Below are 25,324 nucleotides of genomic sequence, written 5' to 3' on the forward strand. Positions count from 1 at the left end.
CATGGGTGTAAGTGCTCACTGAACATTCCCCTTAAGTGTCAGGCTTATCCGTGCCCTTTGCTGAATACCTTTCATTCTTCCCAGACCTACAATCTGGGATCACTTTTAGATTAGTAATACATACACTCCCAGATATTTTATTTAAAAATAATATGTATATGTTTCATTGTTACAAAGATATACATGCTCACCTTAGGAAACTAACATTTAGACAAGAAAAAGAAAAAAAAGTAAAGCAAAAGCCACATACCTAAAGACAACCCTTCTTAATCCATTACTGTGGATCTTTCCATGTCTCTTCTATACTGTGTGGTGTGTGTGCACATAAATTTCTAGCAATAAAGGCAGAAGACATTTTAATACATATAAAAGCTTTAACTGATAAAATAAAATGCAAAACTCAGTAGACTTGACTGGTAAAACTAAAGGCTGGTTCTTGAAAAAAACAATAGAATGATCTCTGTTGACACATTTAGGGACAAAAGAAACCCACACAAATATAATATCTGCCATAATAATGATGCAACTAAGCAGATGGAGATCTAAGCAAAAATCTAAGCAAATGTGGTATCTTAAATGTTAAGACTGCTGCCCAAAAACTGGTGAAATGGTTAAATGATTGGTGGGCACATGAGAAAGAGTCTACTAAAAACAGGAAACCTCCAGGATAGAATCTCCAGGTTCAGATTTTAGGGGTAGTCCTGGGAAGGCAGGTAATACACAGAGACGGTGGTGGCCCTGGAATGGAGGTCAAGGATCAGGGCCAGTTCAGCCATAGGGAGCAGGTTGTTCTTGTGGAAGTGGGTGGACCTTGACATGCTATTTAAGACTCATGTTAGGGGCTGGGGAGATGACTCAGTGGAACAAGTGCTTCCCTGGCAAGCGCAAGGGCCTGAGTTCAATCCCCGGCTGCACAAAAAAAAAAAAAAAAAAAAAAAAAAGACTCATGTTATATTACACTCATATTCCACACCTTAAAAAGTTCTTACTAGCAATGAAATTACAGACCAAACTCCTGCATCATTTGTAGGCATTTTTTATTCCAAACATGTAGTTTTGTAAACCTGGAATTTCCCAAACAGTGCGAGTGAATTAGAAGTGACTACATGACTTTACTCCACGTGACATGAGGTGGAACACCCTCCCACCAGAACTCCTCAGCAGACGTGTACAAGATGCCTCAGTGGAGCTGGAGATGCAGGGAGTGTGGGCGCCTGGCATGCCGCTCCTTACTCCTAAAGCTTTGAAACTCATGCTGCCGTCACACCATGCATGTTAGAATTAACACCACACAACAAAACAACACCTGAAAACATTTGAAATCTAGATCAGTGTGCTATACAGTGTCACACCATCTTGGGAAATGTGTTTTTTTATGTGCTGAAAAATCAGAAGACAGTGTAGGTTCATTTTGGGCCCTACTGGCTCTGTATCCTTTCTTTGGCCTTTGTTTCAGAAGGTATTTTCCACTGTGCATCTAACTGCCCTATATTATTATCAAAGCACCAAAATTCTGCACACTTGCAGCATTTTCTACTTGGAGCACCTCTGCCTCTTGTCCACTAAAGGGCCATTTTCTCTCCAAACATCAGAAATTTGATCACACATGAACACTCTAGTAATGAGCTACATCCTAGATTAACACCTCTCCCCCAAGACAATTTTTTGTGGCTTCTCTAAATTCTGGGAAGTTGGAGTCAAGCATACATTTCCAAGTGTATGTTTCACAGGCAATCAGGTGTAACGCTTTACACTAGGTCATAGTGCCTTATCCAAAAATAAAATAAAAGTGGTTAACATTTGAAGACCCACTATGCTGGGGATAATCAGGAGCACACAGCAGTGTGGTCACTGGGGGTCTGCTGTACTTCTGCAAGTGTGGAAGACAGACCACAGGTGTCCTGCTGCTCTGTTTGTTTATTATACCCTTGTCTTTGGCTCAAGGACTAGAAGCTACCCATAATTTCTTGGAGAAGGACTCTCTCCTGGACCTTCTACTTGGCCAGGTCTCTAACCCTAGGATGCTGAGTCTACTGAAGCCCCTACCCCACATCACTGGCTAAGAGTCTGGATGTGTGCCTGTCAGTACCCATAGTCAGTGGACCCTGATCCCTATTCCTAGTATCCCCTTGTTTCTGAGCTTCATGGCCTCTTCATTTTGGCATATCCAAGGCTCCCTTGGGGTGTTCCAAACTCTGAGTCTGATGTAACTAAGCATAAGGAAATTATTTTTGAAAAAGGGGGAATTAAAAAAATAATCTAGAGAGACAACATAGACACACTGGCCCAGGCTGTTTGCTTCCCCTGAGAACTAACTGAGGGCCTCTGGGATGGAGCTGGCCAATTGCCCAAGTAGAGAAAGCTCCCTCAATATGCTTGACTTCTTCCTCCACCTCTGTGCTAAAAGGCTGCTTCTAAAAGGCTGCTTCTTGTCTCTAAGGTCTACCTGCTATTCAGTAGGACCAGTTAAGCAGAGACATTGTCCTTTCCCAGATAGGTCCCTGGCGTGGTTTCCATTATTTTCTTCTTGTAATGGCAAGTTTAGTTTCCTTAAAAATTGTCCTGTAACATCTTAGTGACCTCCTGGGTAAGTGACTGCTCACACGACCTACCATTTAGCATCCACTGTGCTCTCACTCTGGTGGCTTGGTGACTGGCAGAACTGTGGGCCTTCTACACTGTCTCCATGTATGTGCACTCCTTACAGAAAGCAAACTACTGATACTCATTGCATTTGGACAAATTTGCTTAGGGAGCTGTTCTGGGTCTAACATCTAAGAATCCCGAATGATTTACTAAAGTAAAACAGGACATTATTAAGAGGACTCCACCAAAGGAAAGGTGTAAATGGAGTCCGTAAAGGAATCCACTCTGTATGCCCATTGTACGAGGCTTGCCACCTGGAGGCACGCTGTGCCTACAGTGTTCTCTGGGAACCCCTGGCCCCTGTCCAGTGCTTGACACACAACAGAGGCCTCAGCAGGGAATGGCTGTTAAAGGAGTGACTAAGCTACACACAAAAATTTTTTCCTATTATTTTTGATAAAATTCATAAACACACGGGGCGAGGACTCACTTCTTTGCTTGATCCTATACTGTGCTGACTCCTGGGCTTACATTGCACAGCCAGAGGCAACATCCCTGACTTCTAAGATTAGCTTGGATCATGTTTTCTGTTGTCCATTCCCATGCTCACCAAGGATGGAAGCAGGACATATTCATCACCTCTGGCTGAAGACTCAGCTGCATAACCCAAAAGACATGGCCCCCATGCCAAGTTTGCAGCTGCCCAGCACTTAATGCTCACAGACACCCAACATGTAACCAGTAAACAAGACATTAGAAGATTCTTGTTTTGTATATTGTTCCATTCCTACTTGATGCCATCTATGTATAGCTTAAGCTTTAGCAAGCTACAGTACAGTATTAAGACTGTGGTCAGACTCTGAGCTTAGCCCCAAGCTTTCTTCTGTACTAGGTGGTTACCCAGCAGTGGAGTAATAGCCAGCATTGTTAACAGTTATTGAGTGGTCACTGAGGGCCAGATGCAGTGGTGAGCTCGCTGTATCCATCACTTCATCACCCTTCTAGAAAATCACACTGCACTCAAAACCAGGCAGCACAGCATGTCTGACAACCAGTAATGTCAAACAGCTTGAATACTGAAGGCCACAACTCAGCATTCACACCTATGAGGGTGGCAGTGGGAGGGAGAGAGGGCATCAGTGCTTTATGCGTTGCTTCTGTGCCTTGCAGGTTGGGATTGCACTGGCAGCCCTCCTGTCAAGAAGAAAGCCTTATGGTCAGTAGGGATCGAGCGCAGAAAGTTTACATTTCCCCTTGGTGTGGGAATAAGAAAGCCCAGTGTCCTTGCTTCAGGCGTGACAACTCCAAGACGTAACTTACCCTCAAAGGTAATCAGGCTGAAGCCGCCTTTGGTGGGACTTTCCCTAAAATGGGTATGTTTGCTTGGCTTCTTCAGTTTCCTGATCCTCCTCTTCTACTCTCTTACTGCTGTCCTCCAGTAAACACTTCTTTAATAATTCCTTGCACACAAATCTTTGATTCAGGATCTACTTTTTGGGAATCATACCTAAAACACTTAAAAGAATAAGAATAACAAAAAGGACAGGTTGGATAGTCATCTCTAGGAAGAAATTTGCAACGACCACTCATTGGGGACTACAAGAGAGGCAAGCGAAACGGGGACGTTGGACCAGAATTCATGAAAAGGCAGTGTCTCACACAGCAATTAGACACAGTCTTTGCTGGGCAGAGGGGTTGAGGTGCTGCTTTAGTTTCTGTGGGGAGCGCATGTTGATCTGTGTCCAGGACAAGAGGCCAGTCTGAAGTTTATCAGATGACCACGCAGCATTGCTCCAAGCCTTCATCTGTCAACTCAAGGAGGAGGAGGAGGAGGAGGAGGAAAGTGAGATGTGTGCTGCGTAAGGGTGATGCAGAGCAGACTTGCTGCTAGGAGCCAGGGTTGCCATTATATTGCCGTTGGGAAGCTTCCAATGAAAGGTGCATGTGAGAAAGCACTTAAGAGTTCCTTAGTACACGGCTCCACACTTGACTCCAGGCAATAAAAATGTGAAATCTCTTCTGGGTCTCGCCATATCTAGTTTATCTGTAGCTCTGCCAGCATGGTGGATTCATTTCATGAAGTGTCTTCAGCTTATTTTATCTGCAAGTCTTTCTGAACAGAAAGTTCCAAAGTACAGCAAAAGTTTTATCCTTTAACATTTGAATATGAGTGAGTGTATTTCCAAGATGTCAGGCCAGATATCAGTGCATGAGTGAATTATATAGCTATTTAATAGAAATAAATCATTGATACAAATATAAAGACATGATCAGTATAAAAGGCTTATATTTATAAAAATACTTTTAGATAAGTTTTCCCCTGAGGGTTGACCACGCATCTTGCATCCATAAATATCACTTGGCTCTGTAGCTTGCTTTCCAAAGTTCAGAGTTATCTTTAAACAGGAAGTGGTGCTGGCTCTGGTCATGTGACATGGCCCGTGGAAGTGGCTGCCTCAGGCTAGCACCCGGGCTTGAAAGAATGAGGACGAGAACAGCATCAGTGGGGCCTCCGAAAAATCTGGAGAAGATTCTTTTCTTCCAAATATGGAAGATACAAAGATCAAGGACAACAGGCTAGTGATTGGGTCACATGACTGGTGTGGCAGGTCACTGGTTTTTCTGGACCCAGTCCCAACTGTCTTCGTTCTCTTTTCGGTTCTTCTCGGCTTCAATAATTTCTTTGTACCTTCGGCGAAAGAAACCCATCTGAAAAGCAGAAAGAGGAGGAGCTGAGTTAGTAAGGTTGGAGATTTAGCTACCTTGATTTCAAGTCAGCCTGGCCTGTGACCTCCCCTCACAGGGCTTGGCAGGCTTGGAGAATTCTTTAAATCAAAATGTCTTTAGAAAACACATAGGCAAGAGAAGAGCCACTTTCCAAAAATGAATGAACTTCTAGTAGGCTATCTTGTGAGAGGTTGTTTACTCCTTGTAAAATGGTTCTGCTACAGTATTTTCCAGCTGAGTTATTTAAAGGTGTTTGGGAAGCAAAGCATGGTTGTGCATACCTATAATCTCAGCACTTGGAAGGCTGAGGCAGGAGGATTGTTGCAAGTCTTGGCTACATAGTGAATTTGAGGCCAGCTTAAGCAACATAGTGAGACCATGTCTCAAAAAAAAGGTGTTTTGGAATTTAAAAAAGGGTTTCATGGTCAAATAAGGGTAAGTACAGGGAGCAATGTACTCTTCCTTCCAGAGATTTGTAATACACAGAAGAAAGGCAAGGGATCTGATAACTCTACAAATAACCCTGGGGCCTGATATTTCCCGAGTTTGTTTGGTTTTAAATGAACTTAATATCCTGGGAGCTGTTAGTCTTCTTCTCTGAAATAATCTGATAAATACTGCTCTGATGTGAGAGGTTTTCTAAAGTATCCGTAGCCTGTGCTCTACATGGTTGTCATACAGATAGCTCTCTGAAACCCCTGAAACCTGGGAGTGTGAACAGAGTCAGCAGCTGGCTTCACCTACGGCCAACAACTTATTCTGATTTGAGGTGGTGGTTCCCTTTAGTTTAGTTCTGAAAGTCCTGCCCCCTCCTCTGATGTTGGATTTGGTCTTGTGACTTTTTACATATAATAAGACAAGTTTCTAATTTCTAATTTTCCTCAGTTATCACAGGCACACTGCCAATGTTTAAGTACCTTTTTGTATCACAGAGCTTACTCTTGCTCCTCTTTTCAGAAAGGCCTGGCATCTTTTGTTCTTTGCTCACTAGCATTAGGAGTCTCTGTTCTTTTACTTTTTTTTTTTATGTATTTAGTACAGGGTCTGTAGGGTCTCACTACACAGGCCAGACTCATAGTGATTCTCCTGTTCTCAGCCTTCCAAGTGCTGGGATTACAGGCAAGCACCACCACGCCCAGTCTCAATAGCCATCTCAGTGCACCCCAGGGGCGGGGCTGGCACAGCAGGCAGGGGAGCGAACCCTGGCTGCTGCATCTGTCTAAGCAGGCACTTTAATCTGCTGAGCTATCTGTCTGGCCCAAGAGTCTCTGTTCTTGAAGCCATACTTCTCGCCCTGCATGTTCCCTTAAACATGACTGGTCACTGAGCAGGTATAAATACATCAGCTCCCTCTCTCCTTGGGTAGAAGATCTCAAGTACAGGGTTTTTCTCAGTGGAGCTTGCCCACAGTAGTAACCTACTTGATAACACATCCTTTACTGGCTTCCTCCCTTCTCTGTCTGACTTCTTGCTTCACAAGTGTTTTCTGAGCTCACCTCCCAAACAAACTTCTTGCCCTCAAATCCTTGTTTCAATTTCCCTTGAATAGAAAGCTTCAAGCTGAGGCACATACCCACTCTCCTGCGGCAGACCTTCTGCACTGCAGAAGAATGTAAGAATATCATTAGCTGATTATTTCCATAGCCATATTTGAAAGCCCTCATGACTAGCAACCTCTGTAGCCTGTGGCCAACTGTGGATGTACATGCCCCAAACAAATCGTCAAGCAAACCTTGTTCTCTTCAGCACTTTTAACACCCTTAGTGTATATCTGTCCTCTAGTTTCTTTAATGTAAGTGAAGCAATTTGGTCATTTCCCATTGTTTATAGCAAAATGCCCAAGTCTCTGTAATTTATAGAAAATAAAAGGTTTACTTAGCTTACTATTCTGGAGGCTAAAAGTCCAAGATTGGGTAGCACCACTAGTTCAGCATCTATTGAGGGTGACATGGTGGATGGTACTGTGGTAGAAGCGCACACAGGAGAGCTCACATGGCAAGATGGGAACGCAGACAGGGAAAAGGAGCCACTCTTGCTCTTTGTAACAACTTTCTTGCAAGAACTAATCAGGATCCCATGAATGCTAACATAATTCCTCCCGAGGGCAGCACCCTCACTGACTCAGACCCTCACTGACCTCACACCTTCGATATCATCCTGAGGAACAAGCTTCCAACAGTAAGTCTTTGGGCAATGCACTCATGCGATACACCCAAACTGCAGCCTTTTCCTGATGACCATCAGCTGCTCTTTAGTGGTGACCAGGAATTGTCTAGCTGCACTAGTCAACTCCCAAACTGCCAGGAGGGGATTTACTGACCTAGCTAAGGATAAGAACTGTCAAAGAAGCTTCCAGACACCTCTGAGCATTTGCTTCAGGTGGGGCCCACAAGGCACTATAGTTTAAACAACGGAAAGGAAACAGAAGCCTTCTTAGAACAACTTGTGTAAGGCTTATGCTCTGAGCTTTGATCCTCAAGGCTAGTCCTGTAAGTACACACTGAGTTCCTGGTATCGTTAGTCCTGGAGGCTTCTTTCCAGCCTAAGAACATATTTTTCAGACCACCTCCCACCCCTCCTTCTCTTCTCTGCAAGGGATGTAGAATAGAGACATGGCTTAATCTAGATAATTACAAAAACTCACTATTGTCACTCCAAAGCACACCCACAGAAGACCAAGAAAAGCAGACTAATACTCAACAGAAATGTTTCACTAAGAAACCACTGCTTGAAGCATTTGTTAGAGATGAAGATGTGGCTGACATGTGGACAAAAGTGACCGGATGTTTGTGGGTGAGAGAGCACTGTTTCAGTAACCCCAACTGACTTCCTTTTACTTCCAGAGAACATATCTTTACAGCAGCACAAATCTAGCAGATGCTTAGCCTGCTTCTATGTTATCTCCCGCATGTGTCTTAGGATCCCCTGAAGGCAAGATCTGTGCATTTTATATCCAATACACAGTGTCTCATCTACATTAAGTATCAGTGATGAGTTGCAAAAGTGCCTGTGACTTTCTTTGCCCCAGTGTGTACCCCTTTTACTGGGTGCCAGCAGTGACTCCCACCATGAGGTGGTGTCTACTTCCCCTGCCCTAAAGTTCCACTGAAGCTTTGACAATCAGATGTAAAAGACGTGGTGCTTTGTTTGCCCACATTTCTGATTACTGTCTCACAATCCTGCCTTACTGCAGGCTAACAGATCCATCCAGCTTGCTGAAAAACAGGAGAACCTCAGCTGAGGCAAGCCAAGGCAGCCAAACCATGACTTCCTGCAGGTGAACATGGGAGCCCAGCAGAGACTGACTCAGTCTAAACTGGCAGCACAGAATTATGAGATACAAAAGTGGTTGTGCTGTTTAGGCCACTGAACATTGGGGTGGTTAGTTATGCAGCCTAAGTTAACTGGTACAGAACCTGATTTTTTTTGCTGATTCATTGAATGAACTAGAAGGTTCTAGATGTAAATGGCATCAATGCACCTTGTTCTATGGATCCAGAGCTTCCTAAGAAGTAAAAAAGCTGGCTCACTTCTGCTAGCCAGGCAAGGGTGAAGATTTGTTATAAAGAATGGGAAACAACTAAGGAACACATCCAAGGAAGGATTTGAAACATCTGAACTAACACATGCACGTACTCTCCCATGCTCATGCTTTTATAGTGGTCTCCTGTCATGGACAAAGTGAAGAGAGTCTCACCCCTTGTAGGGATCCAGAAGCAGGCTCTTTGGATGCTTAGTGGAATGGCATCAGCATTAGGCCTGAACATCAGGACCCCAGCAAGACCTACTAAGTGGCTCTCAGAAATTGCCTTCCATGTTCTACGCCCTGCTCCAGCACTGCAGCCCCAAGGGCGCTGCTCCCAGCATAGTCTGTGTGTGGTCCCTTGGAAGGGAGGCTGGAGTTGCCACTGATGTATGTCTGTTTTCCTTGGAACTCAAAAGACCATTTCTTAAAATAAAATACCTTCTCATGGACACCGCAGTACAGGCTGTGCATTGCACGCATGTAAGGGGTTAGGGTGCCTCTCACATCACAGATAAGATAGATGTATACATTTATTATAACTGTTTCCCAACAGATGGCAGTAGAGTGTGCAGCAAAATCAGCACATTGTTTTTAATTTTCTGACAGATGAAAGTAAAGGGTACTGCTATTGGCACAAAGGTACCATATTGTCTAATGATGGCCTGTGAAATGAATATTGTTTCTTATAGAATCAGGCTAATTATTTCAGAAAGATACATGCTACCCTTGTTCTTCGGCTTAGAGCCTGGTTTTGACTTGGAAACAGTGCCCATGAACAGAGAGCTCAGGTCTACCAGCCATCATCCCAGGCCTGTTTGGTGCACAAGGGTTTACATACAGTTGAAAGGCCTGACTAAACTCTGGCTAAGTCACCCCAGGGCCACAGGGAAGGTTATTTTATGGCTCTGAGCCCCGGTGTTGTCCCTGTCTCAGAGATCAAGGGCATCCTTAGACCTTTTCCAGATTTCAACATGTGACAGCTTTTTCTGTTGTTCCGCAGAGAAAATTCAGGGCTGTCACAGACCACATAGTGGTACACTCAAGAGTCACACAAAGCAGGGACAAAAACAGGGTTCTTCAGCAGTGTCAATTGTTCTTAAAGGTTTTTTTCAATTAAAAAAAAAACCAAGTAAAACATAGTATATTTTCAATAATTATGAGGCTTTTGGATTCACAAAATACATGTAATTATGTTCACTTATTTAATTTTTATAAGTTTTTGGATTATGGGGTTTTAATCTCAATTTTGCCAATAAAGTAGTAGGTGAGGTAGATGTAAGTCCAGGACTGTTATCTCAAGTAACACAGTGACTGTCTGAGGGACCTATCAAAAAATGGTGAAAATATGAATTCTTTAAAAAAAAAAAGTCAAGGAGGCTGAAGCAGCAAGACCAGGAGTTTGAAGCCAGCCTGAACGACATAGTGAGACCTCATGGGGTGGGGTGGGGAGAAATCAAACTGAATAACCTATGAGAACAAATTACTTAAAGTAATTTGCAAGATAGGGGCCAGAGAGATAGTTCAGTGCCACAAGTGCTTGCCTGGCACGTGCAAGGTTGTGTGTTCGATTCCCAGTACCAAAAAAAAAAATAAAAAAAAAATAAAATAAATTGCAAAATAAAAAGCATTACATCCTCTAAGTCACATATAGTATTGTTCCCAACATGTCTCCATAAACACAAATCAATAAGTGAACAGCTCTTTGTATCTAACATTTCCTAATATAATTTCAATTAAGAATGGGACAGTGCAAAACTAAATTTGGCAATATTTTACCACTTCTTGAGTAACATTAAAGATGACTCTGAATTTGATCATCTAACAGGCAGTTCTCTTACCTAAGAGGGACATGGTTTAAATTAGTAGCTCTTTGCCCACAAGCCTCTTCAGTTTGTCACAGCCTCTCGCAGTGGTGGTGCAGCCTCTCTTAGGTACTCTGTGAGTTAGCACACTCCAAAGCTCAACACTTAAGAAAGGAACCAGAAACTCACTCATCAGTCATGACTGAGTAGAAACTCTGCTTCCTTCCTTTCCTGAGTGGTTGACTAAGTTCATCAGCTGAACTTATGGCAGGCAGCTTGTAGGGGCCATAATTAAGAGAGGGCGCTCATCAGGGTGAGCCCCAAATGGTTAAAGATGCATAGATTAGACACTAGGCTTACAGCTAGAAAAACTATTATTAATAGGCAGAGAATCAGAAGTATGATGTGTTTTGTTTTTAAAAATCCCCCAGCTTGACTGAGGCATGGCTAATAATATTTAAAGTGAAAAACATGATGTTTTGAGACACATAAACATTGTGAAATAATTGTTTTTTGTTTTTTGTTTTTTTTGCTCCGAATGCCTTCAGGGCAGTTTTGGCTGGCTTGAGTTGTGGGGATAGAACTGCAGCAACCTGAGGCTGACTGCTTTGTTGAAGCAGCCACTTAAAGAACTGAGCTACGGGGCAGGCCCCCAATGAAATAATTGTTACAATCAAAGCAACATACTGGCACCCTGCACAGTAACAACTGTGACTGTGTGTCATTGGAACAGTTTAGATCCATTCTCAAAGCAAGTAACAAGTACCCATATGTAAAGTTTAATTTTTATATTAAAGTATGGGTGCACTATAAAGCATAAAGCATTGTAAAATTCTTTTTTTTTTTTTTTTTTTTTTTTTGCATTGTAAAATTCTTAACAATGAAGTTAGAACATGCCGTGAGGCACAGTTCTTTCCTGCAGGTCCAGAGGTCCAGCCGGGCCATACATGCCTGCTTCGTTAGCACTCAAGAGCATTTGGGGGGAATCCTTGAAATGTGCCAGGCAAATCTGATTCTGCTGCCACCTGAGCCTACACCTAGGCTGCCAGGAAGTGATGAATGGGGCGAAGTTGCACCTGAAGCAGCCCCACATTCACTCCTAATCCAATAGAGTCAGAGTTTTCCTAAGGTTTTTCTGGAATCTTCCCAGACTTGGTCTGCTGCTTGAGGCGCAAGAGGCTGTTTATAGCTGTTCTGTTTATAGCAGAAGAAACACAGAAACCTCAGAGAAAGAAACTAAAGCCAAGCTTTGTTAGCTGGAGGTTGGGTGCACTGTGCGTCCTGGTTGTGGCTCAGTGCTAGTCCTTGTGGGGTCCTGCAGCCCCAAACGGCAGTTCCTTGGGCCCTGAGGACCACAAGCTTTGATACATCTTGTGTCAAAAATCTGCTAGAAAACTCCCAGAGAAAAGCAAATTCTCCCTGGATGCTCCTAGTCAGCTGAGTGCAGCTAGCAGTGGGAGGCCAAGGAGGAGAGGAGGCCTGGCGCAGCTCAGGGACCCAGCCCTGGACAGCAGCCTCGAACTTCCCAGCCCACTTCTGGATGGAGGGACAGGCAGACACTGACAGCACGACTGGTCTCTTGGGGGATGCCCCGCCCCTTAGTGGCATTCCCCTGGGCAGAGTCCCGGGCACCTATGCCAAGTCCTTGGACACATTCCTCCTCCGGACTAACTCAAGGCCTAATGTTTATATGTCTCTGTAGTTATTTGACTATTTACATAGCATGTCACTGTCTGAAGATGTCAACAATGCCATATTAGACTAATATTTATTTCCAAACATAAACAGGCTCTATTGCATGGCTTTGGCACGTGGCTTTGATTGACGTGGTGAGGTGGTATGCACGTATGCATATGTCTGTGTGGCTTCTTCCTTTATGGAGCAGAAGGAAGGATGGGTTTTCATAGCACGGTTGGTGGGGGGACAAGGTGATAACCATAGTGACCTGTACAGGGGCCACTAAACTACACTTTCTCTGTGCCTTTCAGAGTTAAGTTTTCTAAGCATTCCTTTCTGAGGTCAGAAGCAATATTCTTAAATGAAAACCAGAAGCCCAAAGAAAGCCCTAACGCAGCAGGCTCTTGGAAGGGTCCCAGCGGATGGAGAGCTTGAGACAGCCCTTGTTGAAGGATGGCAAGCCCGTGTTGCAGCCTGTCACTTTGCTATTTGGGCAAGCAGGTCTGGACTTTCAGGGAACAGCCTGGCTACAGGGCTGGCAAAGATGTGTCACTTCATGTGCTCTAAGCTATCTCAGCTTGCAAAAAGGTCAAGCAGGAGAGAAGATAAAGAGAGCATCCTTGTCTGAGACCAATACAAGAGGATTTCTCCTTTGTTGAAGGGTGGTCTGTGTGTTTTGGCAGACTGAAAACAAACAGGAACAGGCCAGAAGGAGGGAGAGAGAGGGAAGGGGGTTATCTTGTCTTGAAAGGAAAAGCACCCTCGCATCTCTGCTGCCTTTCCAGGAGGCTCTCCCTGGCAGAATGAGTAGAAGGCATTTCTTAAAAGGCACAAGTCACACACAAGCTTGTTTGGTTTGCTGTACCTCTGAACTTTCTCCTTATAAATAGGTCTTTTGAAAAGGCACCAGGCTGGGCATCTTCAAACCCAGTTATGAGCTGAAGAAAAAAGAGAAGGGATTCTTTTGGATCTTTTTCCCTTGAAAAAGTTTGATATTTCAAAGTTTTCTTTCTGTGCAGTGGCTTGGCAGGCTACTGTAATCCTTGCACATAAAGTTTAAATCATGGTTCCCAGGGTCTGTTAACATCTCAGCTTTGTGAAGCCTGATTAGGATCCATTTTAGTATTTGAGAAGGTTCTCCTTAGCTCGGAGCCTCATTGTGGATTCTGTGTGGGAGCAGAGACCTGCTGCAACCAAGCAGGAGAGAGCACCTGAGATGCCAGTGGGGCCTTCTGGAAGGTTCCCAGAGAGCTGTAGGAGGCCAAGGCTGAGGGGAGTCTGGGCTGGCTGAGCACAGAGGCAGGGGGCCTGCAGGTCAGCATTGGAGAAGGCACATGCTGACACTCAAGGGGATTTTTGTGTTAGATAACCAAGGAGTAGCCCTATGCGGCACATGTTCCAGGGGCAAGTCACTGGTGTTCTGGGCCAAGTCCTGCTCACCCCTTAGCTACTGCCTTTCTCAGAGATCTTCAAAGATGTAAGAGGGCACTGCTGTTTATTTTTGTCCCTTTGCTCAGGGTCTGCCACTTAATAGGGACCCAATACTGCCCACCAAAAGACACCATCGACCAGCTTGTGAGTTAAAGCAGGCAGACCAGCAGACCTGTGTGGTACTGTGACTGTGTTCACACAGCCAGCTGTTTGCCTCAACTCTGAGTAACATGTCATGATTCATGACAGTTTGGGAAAACCTATTTCTGGCTCATGAGTTCAAATCAGTAGCAAATGACCACAGATAGTCAAGAGCTACTTTAAGAGGAAATTCAAGGGAGGTGGCCTATAAGGGAGGTGGACATGAACACCAGCTTTATACACACTCACTGAAGTGTCCCTGGACAACTGTGGCAACTGGGTGCCACTCAGTGGCTTCCCTAGCAGAAATGGAAGGACTTATATACGGAATGCGGCAATGAGCTAGCACCACGGAGACTTACCATACAAACCAAATATTGGACTGGACTATCCAGGCCCACTAATCAACCAAAGGCATCCATGTACTGTTCTGTCAATGTGATGTTGGGTCTCCATTCACTACATATAATATGTCATTCTTAGGTTGTGGACATAGGAACCAGGGCTGACAAAACATCTGCAGTGGAAGTGTTAGGAACATGTATTTCTTTAAAATAATTCTATAATTCATTTGTCTCTTTCAATCTTATTTATTTATTTATTATATTTTAGGAGAGTCTACAGGGTGTTCAGGGTCTCACTACTACATTGGACTTGTAGTGATCTGCCTGTTTACAGCCTCCCAAGAGCTGGGATTCCAGGCGCATGCCACCATGCCCAATCTCAACTGCCATCTCAGTGTGTCCTGGGGACAGGGCTGGCATGGCAGGCCCAGGGATCAAACCACCCTGCCCCTTGAGCCAGCTTGCAAGTGCTTTAATCTGCTGAGCTATTTGGGTGGCCCTTCAATCTCTTTTAAAGTCATTATATAGATTTTTTTTTCTCAGAACCAGGGATTGAACTCAGACCCTTGCACTTGACAAGAAAGCACTTTTCCACTGAGCCATCTCCCCAGCCCCTAAAGTCATTATATAGAAAGCCCTTTCAGAAATTTTTCTTTTCCCTAAAAAAGGAAAACTGTTTTTCCTAAATAATGTTCTCTGCCTAGCTCCTTACTCCTGCATAGCACTGTCAGAATTCCCACAATACACAGCCCAGATCTGCTCTTTTCCCTAAAGGAATTAAATTGTGATTTCTATCTATGACATTATAGAAGAGAGATAAGGTTACATTTACTTTAAAACAGAATGAAACTTTGAGTTTGGTGACTCTTCCTTCATAACAGTGACTTTAAAAAATATTTTGTTGGGGCTGGGGTGATGCCGTAAAATAAGCACTTCCCTGGCAAGCACAAGAGCCTGAGTTCAATCCCCAGTTCCATAAAAAAAAAAAAAAAAAAAAAAAAATTTGGTTCATATTTCTGAACATCCTGGAAGCCTTTCCATTTCTCCCAAGCCTGGTGCTCTCCCTGTCCTTTCAGCCTGGGCTGGTACGTAGTTGCCTTGGCCTACAGAATGTGGTGGGAGATGCCGAGGCTGCACTGGGCCGGCTGTTCTGGTGTGCCCCCTTGGAGCCACAGCCACCACAGAGTCAGGTCACTCACTGAAAGGACTGTGTGGAGGGATATGGAGCTATATAGTGAGGAAGAGTTCCATGAAGCCCAGCTTTTGGCCATCTTCAGCCAGGTTCCAGGCATGTGAGGAAAGCTGGCTTGGACTCTGAACACTATCATATGCACAAGGCAGATTCTACTAAGAGACCACCCCCCACTCAGAGGCACATGGAGCAGAAGACTCAATAGCCAAATCTTTCTGAATGCCTGACCTATCCATTTGTAAGATACCATGCAATGATTGTTTCAAGCCAGTCAATTCAGAGACAAATTTGTTGCACAGCACAGCTGAGTGGGATCATACAAAGGCCTTCAACTTAAGGATCAGCACCACCACCAACCATGCCATCCTGCTGGAAGGACTCCCTCTGGAGTATCTGCCTAATTTCTGTCTTTCCTGAGAGACCCCACCCCCCACCATCCTGCACCTTTTTCCCACTCTACCCTGAGCTGCCTGGGTTTGTGAGAGCCAGGTGACCCAAGCAAGGGAACCCAGGTAGATTTTCTTTCTGCCAACTCCTGCCTCTATCCATACTTGATGATAGCAGACACCAACTTCACCTGGACCACATAGATCTCTCTCCTAGACACACAGACCTGGCAGTCAGAGGTGGGTGACTCTTCTGCGTCTGAGGCCAGAAGCTCCTTAAGTATCTGTGTGTAGACAAGGACAGAGAAAGCCAGTGCGTAAAGCATGACAGGAGGGCAGAAAAGAGCAGAGATAAGGGGCTTGTAAGCAAAGCAGCCCTTTCTATCTCCTATCTATCTGTCTGTCTATCTAGCCATCTATCATCTCTCTCAGCTGTGAATGGATCTATTTTTTCTGCAACTGGGAAAAATGGCCTCTGAGGTGAGTTAGCAGCACTCTGGAAATTGAAGAGAGAGCTGCCTAGGCCTAGTAGGTGACAGAGATGTCCCTCTGTTAACCTTCCCTCTCCTGGACAAAGGTGACAGGAAATGCCTGAGCCTAGCCCACCTCCTGGGGGTCCTGTAGGCACCACACAATTGGGAAGTCCAACACCAAGCCCTCTTCCTCCAGAGTGCCTTCCGGTTCTCCTTCCCCATCCTCAAAGGCAGCCATCCACTTTCTGAGCTAAGATCAGAGACTTTGCCACTCTTTCCTTCTGTGTAACTGCTCTAGCCCAAGAGCTCGCCAAACCCTGCCTATTCTAACATTAACTCCTCCTCCCCACCACAGTGACTGACCTTACCACAAATGTCACGGATCTCTTTTGAGACTACTGCTCTGCTTACAGACCTCACATGCATCATGTTGTCCCAGGACCAATGTGACTGCAGTAGTCAGTCTCCTTGCAGACACTGGCTGCCTCTCGTGGCAGATCTCACAAGCTAATCCCCACAAACTCTGCTGATTTTTCTCACCTCTTCCCTCTGGATGGACTATCCAGCCCTCTGGCCCTGCCTGCCTGGAAAATTCAAACCCAATCCAAATCACTGAATGATATCTCGGTGGCAAAAGTTCTCTGCGCTGTATTGGGGGCTCCTGTGCACTAAGCAGACTGCAGAATATTTTGCTGCATAACATCTGCATATTAAGCTGAAAGTCAGGCCTTTTTCTTTTTGTTACAGAGGAGGAAACTGAGGGTCACAGTAGCTAAGTGACTCTCCGAGGTTGCACAGCTGGCACGGGGAGGAGCCAGACTGCAGTGCAGTGGCCGGCCCCCCCAGCCCGCCAAGCCTGAGGGCCCACCCTGTGCACGGTACCGTGATCTTTCCTTCTTCACTGCAGATGGGTGGCCATGGGGGAGGGAGGGTCCTGGTGCTTTCTCTTTCCCACAGCATTACTGCACAACATTTATCTCCCTTGGTAGACTAACAGCCTCTGTACTAGGAGGCCGAGGTTCAAGGGTAGGGCAGGGACGCAGTGCCTGAGCATCCTAGTGCCCTGGTTAGTGTCTGGGTCAGAACAAGAATTCAGTAATCAGGGCTGGAAGGAAAAACTGCTTCTGAGGACTAGCAGGGCAGCCTGAGCCAGGCAGCCTCAAGAGACAGCTTCCTCAAAGCTTTCCTCCCACAAAATGAGACCTCATCTGTGCTAAGGCATTTGAGGTGACCTTATGGCCACACTGAGGGCAGTCACCATGTTCTGTGTCAAAGTCTCACCAACACCAATGCGTAGTTTCTCAGGTCCTGACATTTTGGGTCCCACTTGGCTGGGTAAACTCAGGGTTCTGGTCACCACACTTTCTTTAAGAAAATATGACAAAAGCAAAGCAGATGGTGGGTGGGAGGAAGCACAGCAGTGTGCCCAGAGATGAGGCACCTCTGAGGGGCTGAAGTGGGCAGGGTGGCTACAAAGGGTAGCAGGGCATGGCCTTCCTGCTGGGTCCAGCTGGCCCCACACAGAGAGCCTTGAGGAGGAAGAACATCCCCTCCTTTCAAGAGGCCATATAAAGGCAAAGGGACTGAACACACACACACACCCTCCTAAAGCCCTCATTGCTCAGCAAAAATCCTGTCTTTCAGATTCCAAACACTGAGCAGGCTTTGTTCTCCACCCACAGGCCAGAGGCCCTCTTAGCAGGAAGGAGTTGGAACTGGAGAATAGAGAGAACAATCAATCTGACAATACAGTATAAATAAACAACAAATTGGCAGATTAAAAAAGATGATACTCACTGTTGGCAATTATATAGGAAAATGAACACTTTCTTATGCTGCTAATGGGAGGGTGAATTGGTATAATCCTTCTAGAGGGCAATTTGCAATATGAAATAAATGATTTGGTGAATTCATTCCTAGGGTTTTATTCTTTTTTTTTTTTTTTTTTTAAGTGAAAAATCTTTATTGTGAAGTTTCCTGTGGTGACACTCCCTCCTGAGCTGGATCCCAGCTAAGGAGGCTGAGGCAGAAGGTCACAGGTGAGCCGCAGCCTGGGCAACTTGGTGAGACCTGTCTAGAAACTTTTCTCAAGGGCTGAAAACGTAGCTCAGAGCAAACACTCTGGGTTCATTCTCTTGTTAACAAACAAACATACAAACAAACCTTCTATGCCAGCTACGATTATCATTAAAATTAGAAGTACAGCTTTTAATGGTGTCCAGGTAATACTGTTCCCTTTGCTGCACCAGCAGAGCTGTCGAATGCCCACCCTGCAGGTACAGACGCGATGTTCACTTCACTGCGCCCTCCTGGGTGTTGGTGGGGAAAATGCGCTACTGCTTGCTGCAGCCACCTAGACCCTAGAGTACGTTCTTAGTAATCCTTTCAAAGAAGGTACATGGCAAACAAATCTTCTGAATTCGTCAATATCAAAAAATGTTCCTGTTTGGCCCTCAAAATTAAAGGCCAATCTGGCTGGGTACCGGATTCGCCAGTGGAAGCCGTGCAGGACTCTCACGATGTTGCACCACTGGCTCCGGGTGTCCAGCGTCCTCAGCGAGAAGTCTGCCGTCAGCCGGATCCTCTGGCCCCCATAGGTGACTTCTCTCAAGTGGCCTTCAGGATCTTCTCTCCCTCACTGGGGCTCCAGAACATCACCAAGATGTGTCTAGGAGTGAGCTTTCTCTCATCCACCTTGCTGGGACTCGCTGAGCACTGATGACCTCAAGCCTTGAGCTCCTCCTCAGCTCTGAAGTTTTCTTCAGTGATTTCTTTAATTATGTCCTCTGCCTCGTTCGCTTTGCTATCCTTTTCTGGGACTCCGATCATGCAGACATTGGAGCTTCTGAATTCGTCTTCCCGGATGCGAAGTTTCTCGTTATTCAGCAGCTGCCTGGACATCTGCGCTGCATCCCTGGTTGCCTCTTCCCCTTGGCTGTCCAGACAGCTCACTATTTCCTCGAGCTGAGCTACCCTGTGGTGCAGGTCGTCTACCGAATGCTTAACTTCCTCGACATTGGGGCAACATTTTCTTCTGTGCTCCATCTCCTCTTGTATCTCTCTGAAGATGCCCACCATGCTTCTTCTGAAGTTTTCTTCTGTTTCCTGGAGTAAGGCTGCTTCTTCAGATGTCAGCTCTTTCATCTGCAGAGTCTTGTTCCTCTCTTTCTCTGTTTTCCCTAAAAACTTGGTGACCGCTGACGAAGCACTCGGATTTGCCCGTGAACACGTTTTGTTTTGAATCACTCTAGTGATTTCGAGAGAGCACTGTGATGCGAAGTCGGATGGAGAGCCTCAATTCCTTGACCTCTGGAAGCAGCCGTTTCCTGCACCTCCGCCTTGTGCTCCCCCTGGGTCTGCACTGGCCCTTCTTTCTCCCGACTACAGGCAAGTCCCTCTCGCAGCACTGAGGCCCCTTCTCCCTCTGTGCTTGGGCTTCCTCCTCCCTTCTGCTTCTCCTCTGTCTGAGTCTCCTTTTCCCTCCTTGTCAGTCTCTGAGTTTTCTTCCTCCCCCCAGGATTCTTCCTCCTCCTCCTCCTCCAGCCACATCCCTTCCTCCTCCCCCTCCTCCTCTTCCTCCTCTCCCCACATCCTTTCTTTCTCCTCCTCCTCCTCCTCCCCCAGTTCTCTTCCTCCTCCTCCTCCTCTAGCCATGAGTCCTCCTGCTCCCCCACCTTGGGGCTTTCCTTTCCCTCCCACTCCGAAGATGCTGAGCTCCCCTCCTGAGCCCCAGCCACCTTCACCTCCTTAATGAAAAGCAAGTTAAAGCCATCGCTCGCTGGGTCTCCAGCTCCACACTTTGAGGCGCTCAGAGGATTCTCCCCCTTTCTTTGCATCCCACGTTGCCGTCCTTCTCCGCATGAGTTTGCACTCTGTGGGAAAGCATCTTTCAGCAAATCTCTCATGAAAGCTTTCTGCTGGCAAAGCACCTGAGGCTCTGCAGGTCTCAGAAGGTCTAGACTTCGCCATCACATTTAAATGCCAGTTCAACCTTGCATTGAAACTTGGGGTCAAAACCGTTTTCTCCCAAAACGTGGAAGATGCGAGCTCACTGCCTGCCGACTTCCAGCGTTGTGGAGGAGAAGTCGGCAGCCAGCGTCAAGGCGGCGCCCTCAGCCCCCGGCCGCCTTCTTCTGCAGCCGGCTCTTCCTTCCTCGGGTCTGCAAAGGTTCTTCCTGCCTGCGTTTCCTCCGCTGGCTCTCGCTCTCCGGCCTCTCCTTCCCGAAGGTCTCCCCAGGGCCTCACGGCCTCTCTGTCCCTCGTTACTTGGCGAGGCTCCTCTCGCAGTTCTTCTGACTTGGCCCCGTGGAGGGCGCGCCTTCCCTTGGCCCCCACGGCCGGCCGGGGGGAGCTGTGTCGGCGCTTCTCCCCTGCGCACCTGGTTTTCTTCTGGAACTCAGGCTTTCCGCATCCTCGCCCCCGCTGGCGTTACTTTTTGTCTTTCCTTTCTGCGCCAGGAGCTCTCTGCATTTTTCACTGCGGGTGTTGTGATTTTTGCTTCCATAAGTTTCCTTAAGAAAGTCTTCATCACTTCTTCAAACTCTAGCTCATTCCTGTCACCTCTGGTGGCATTCTCAGAGGCTCCTGCCCTCTTGGTGGAAGCCTATTCTCCCCTCCTGTGGCCTTCTTCCTGTCCATTTGCTGGTCTTGCCAGCTTGGGTTGAACCCTGGGCATCATGGCTGTGCTGTCAAAGCTGGTTTTCTCTTTTGCAATAGTAGAACTGTGTATGTCCACAGGGTAGATGTCTTAATTCAAATTTTTAAAAAAATGTCACCTGTCCCCTCTGGCCAGAGCTGCTCCGCACTGGACGTCGCTGGAAGAAGGAGCCAGGGCCCCACTAGGGTTTTATTCTAAGGACATAATGAAAGATTTGTAAAAATATTTAATTCATTGTAGTATTGTTATAAGTAATGTGCAACCAAGAATAGCCTAAATTCCAACAACAGGGCGCTGTGAAAAGAAACAGCAGATATTCTGCAGCTTAAAGATCAGCTGGAAATGGACATGGGATAGAAAGATAGACACTCACAGGGATCCGTTCAGGGAACAAAGGTTTACAAAGTAGCAGGTCAGATGTCTAAAATCAGGAATAAAGTGAACTTATTTTCAAGTAACATACTCAATATATATTTCTTCAAATTCCAGACACCTTTGCAGGCAAAGTAACTCTAAATTAGAGCAAGGGATCCAACTGTTAATCTAAGAAAAATAAACACATTATTATTACATATTTCTAGATTTCTTACTATGAAGTATTTTTATTATACTTTTTCTTTCAGATTAATAACTGAACTCACTGCTTTAGATTTAGAAGTATTTCACTTAAAATGTACTGAATATAGTACCAGAAAATTTAACTAACACACTATTCAAAAAGTAAGTTGGTCCTAAATGCTGAGCTTATGTCTATATATGCAGATAAAAGGCCAGAAAAGAGACACTACAACATTCATCATGGCTACGGGTGTAAACTTCTGGGTGTTTTATAACTTTTTTCTTTATTAATATATAATATTTGATGCTGAGCTGTAAAAGGCTCAAGTCAACAACTTCTGACATTGCCAGTCCTATGGATAACCCACTCCTATTATGGACTACTGGACTATATTGGAATATTTTGCTGAATTCACGCACCTGCAATATTTAAATGACAATGGAATACCCATCTCTGACAAAACTAAACCAAAAAAGGGGGATATAAATGAAGGACCATTTTGTATCTGTATATTCAAAATAGTTACGATAGATATACAGCTACTTTCTCTTAATTCAATAAATAGATTTGTTCTAATAGTGTTTGCAAACAGGATATCATATCTGCATCTTATACAATGAATAACCACTAAGACAACAATATGCAATATATTAATTATTGAAACTGTCCTACTAACCGGTTTTGAAACTGTCTCATTGCTATTTGTTTTTCAATAAAATTATTAAAAATACATTATATTTGATCAAAACATGTATATTATTTGGTGATCCCAAAGAAATTAAATATTTGGGTTTAAGATATCTATGCACAATAATCCTAGAGGTTGTTTCTATTTGAATAAATTGTAAACATTGGGGCCGGGGAGATGGCTCCGTGGAATAAGTACTTCCCTGGCAAGCGCAAGGGCCTGAGTTCGATCCCTGGTTCAAAAAAAAAAAAAAAATTGTAAACATTGGAGAAATATGGGCTTTGGTGTTAGAAAGTCCCAGCAGTATCCCTGGTGCTGTTTTAGAGCTGTAGACAAAGTGGAAACAAGAATAGACATGCACCCTACTCACCTGAATCATTATTTCCCAGTGGAAGAGGCAAACCTTAATCAGATAATAGCTCTGACACCAGCATATGTGAATATAAAGGGTCAGAAGTAAAAGGATATTGGATATTGGGGAGTATAAAGCAAAGAAGACTGGGTGAAGACACCCTTTGTCCTTGAAAGAATGATAGTGAGGCAAGACCACAGAATGAGTAAGCATGCCCTAGTGATGGTGGCAGGGAAATTCTACACCCATGATGGTCTGCCAGAGTGACCCACATGGGACTGGGAGAGCTCACGTTGAAGCTCCTCAGGTATTTCTCTGCATCTGTAGCCATCCCTGTAGCCCAGTCTTCCAGGTAGAAATTGCTCCTATTCCCATGGAGGGAAAGAAGAAAACATTGCTGTGGAGTTATCATTCTTGCTATTTATTCAAGTAAATGGCAAACTGCTTACTGAAGAGGTTGTCTATGCTCCAGCTGATTTTGAAGTTAGGTTCCCAACACCCTATATCAGACTGGTGTGACTTCTTAGTGTTAAGTAAGAGAAGAGGAGACTGAGACTTTTGTTCTCACAATCTGTCTCTCTGTAAAGTAGCCCAAATCTGCAGGCAGTGAGTGGCTTCAGGAAGAGCTAAGACTCCATTCCTTGCTTGGAGGGGACAGTGACCTTTTTGCCTGTACTGTGAAGGAAGCACCAAAAAGAAGCTTCAAGATGCTCCCACTCTAGGAGGCAGGAGAGCTGTACCTCTATGGCAGAAAGTCTAGGAGGAGCTGTGACTGCGACACTTACCTTCCACAGCAGCACTGCTAGCAGCAGGAAGATGAGGATTCCCACCAGCAAACTTATGGCAATGATCCATCCCACAACATAGCCGCGGGGCTCCAGATTGTGCAAGGCCTCAAAGACCACCTAGGAGGCAAGGCAAAAGTGAAAACATGAAACTAAGGCCCAGGTCTTGAGCAGTAATGACAACAACCCTGATTAAAGTATAAAATATCATACTTTGCCATCAAGAAGGTAAAACCGAGCCAATTGTAGGAAAATGGATACACTGTGAGACCATAATATTAAGTAAAATAAATCAGGGGCTGGGGAGATGGCCCAGTGGAATAAGCGCTTCCCTGGCAAGCGCAAGGGCCTGAGTTCAATCTCCAGTTCTGCCAAAAATAAAAAATAAAAAATAAAAAATAAATCAGACACAGAAGCTTAAATATCACATGGCTTCTTTAACACAAGGAACTCAACATATAAATATAGAGCAAAATACAAGATAGATAATGGGAAATGGATCTTTTGCAAAAGGGAATAGGGCCAAGAGACGGAGAGTGGATGTGCATGTGGGGAAGGGGGTGCAGAAAGAATCCAAATGTGTTATGTTCATGTGCGACTCCAGTCCAGCTACGCTCACGCCAGGCAATGACTGGGCACGACCTACACATGATGCTGCGCGACTCTGCTTATGTTCCACTTTGAGGCCTGCTTTCGGCCTCTAACATGTACCAAATGTGCCTTAGTCAGGTTCTAGCTATGCTTTTTTGTACTCTAGGTCTAAATCATAAATCACCCTCCTGAGATCTTCAACCCCCATCTTATTTTTAATTTTTAAAAAGTACAAGATAGTGATAGAAAAAAAAAAGAAACAGCATTAGAAACAATACAAGATTTCACTAAGTAATAGGAATTTAACAATGGTTGCTGGATTACATGATGCTATCTTCAGATTAGTTGTTCAGATTACCAGATATAAATGTGCAAGATGCATTTAAAGAAAAACAAAACAAAAACAAAGAAATTACAAGAAATTCAAAAGAGGGAAAAAAAGAGTAAAAAGAGAAAAGAAAAATTAAGCATTAGCTGCTCCTTTCAAAAAACCAGCAGAGACCAGCCAGATAGCTCAACAGACTAAAGTGTGTGCTTAGGCAAAGCCCAGGGACCAGGGCACCACATGCCATACCAGCCCTGCCCCCAGGGCTGAAAACAGGAGGATCGCTATGAGTCTCATCTGTATAGTGAGACTCTGTAGACCCTGTGCTAAATACATTAAAAAAAAAAAAGACCAGCAGATATCAACAATACAATTATCCAAACTATTCTGCCTATATACCTACATATATCTTTTTCTTTTCTCTCATTTGTCCTTTTCCTCATCCCAGTCTTTCTTTCCCATTGTACAATTCTTTCCTTTTCACAGTATCTGTTGTACCTTTCAGATTTTAATTATTTCAGGTTCTCATACCAGCAAGATAATATATTTGCACATGTGGATCTGATTTATTTCACTTATCAATGAAGTCTCTAGCTGCATCTATTTATCTACAAATACAAAAGACTTGAATTTCAGTTATGGCCCAAATTTTCTGATCAAGGAGATTATGGAGCCACAGAGGAAAATGATCTATGATGTACAGTGTGCCTACAGAGAGTCACATGGAGAGAAAACATTCTCTCAGGCTTTCACAGAGAGCAAATTGGTCAAGTAATGGCCATGACTCATCCACATGGCTGATACTGACAAAAGATCTACAAAGTGCGGTACAGGGTTTCAGGATAAATCCCGAGGGGATTTTACTGACCTTGTCAAATACAAAAGTTACATTTCTTGTTATATAGGTCTTACTTTATCTTGGTCTTAACCATCCAGCAGAATTGTATAAAAATGAAGTATAAAAAGTAAAGCCATTTTAATATGCTGAGCTGTAAAAAGCTCAAGTCAACAACTTTTGACATTGCTAGTCCTACGGATAACACACTACTATTATGGACTACTGGACTATATTGGAATATTTT

General features: G+C 44.7%; 1 protein-coding gene across 1 annotated transcript in view; it reads right to left on the reverse strand.

Moving 5' to 3' along the window:
- Positions 1 to 1,020: 1,020 nt before the first annotated feature.
- Itga9 (integrin subunit alpha 9) overlaps positions 1,021 to 25,324 on the reverse strand; it is a 392,948-nt gene continuing 368,644 nt past the window's right edge. The window contains exons 27-28 of the mRNA XM_004635243.2: positions 23,327 to 23,446; positions 1,021 to 5,295 (exon numbers count right to left, since the gene is read on the reverse strand). Of these exons, the coding sequence (XP_004635300.1) occupies positions 5,197 to 5,295; positions 23,327 to 23,446 (219 nt within the window). The 3' untranslated portion in view covers positions 1,021 to 5,196. The remainder of the gene's footprint in view (positions 5,296 to 23,326; positions 23,447 to 25,324) is intronic.

The sequence above is a fragment of the Octodon degus genome, unplaced genomic scaffold (assembly GCF_000260255.1).
Source record: "Octodon degus isolate 3935 unplaced genomic scaffold, OctDeg1.0 scaffold00071, whole genome shotgun sequence".
Classification (NCBI taxonomy): Eukaryota; Metazoa; Chordata; class Mammalia; order Rodentia; family Octodontidae; genus Octodon; species Octodon degus.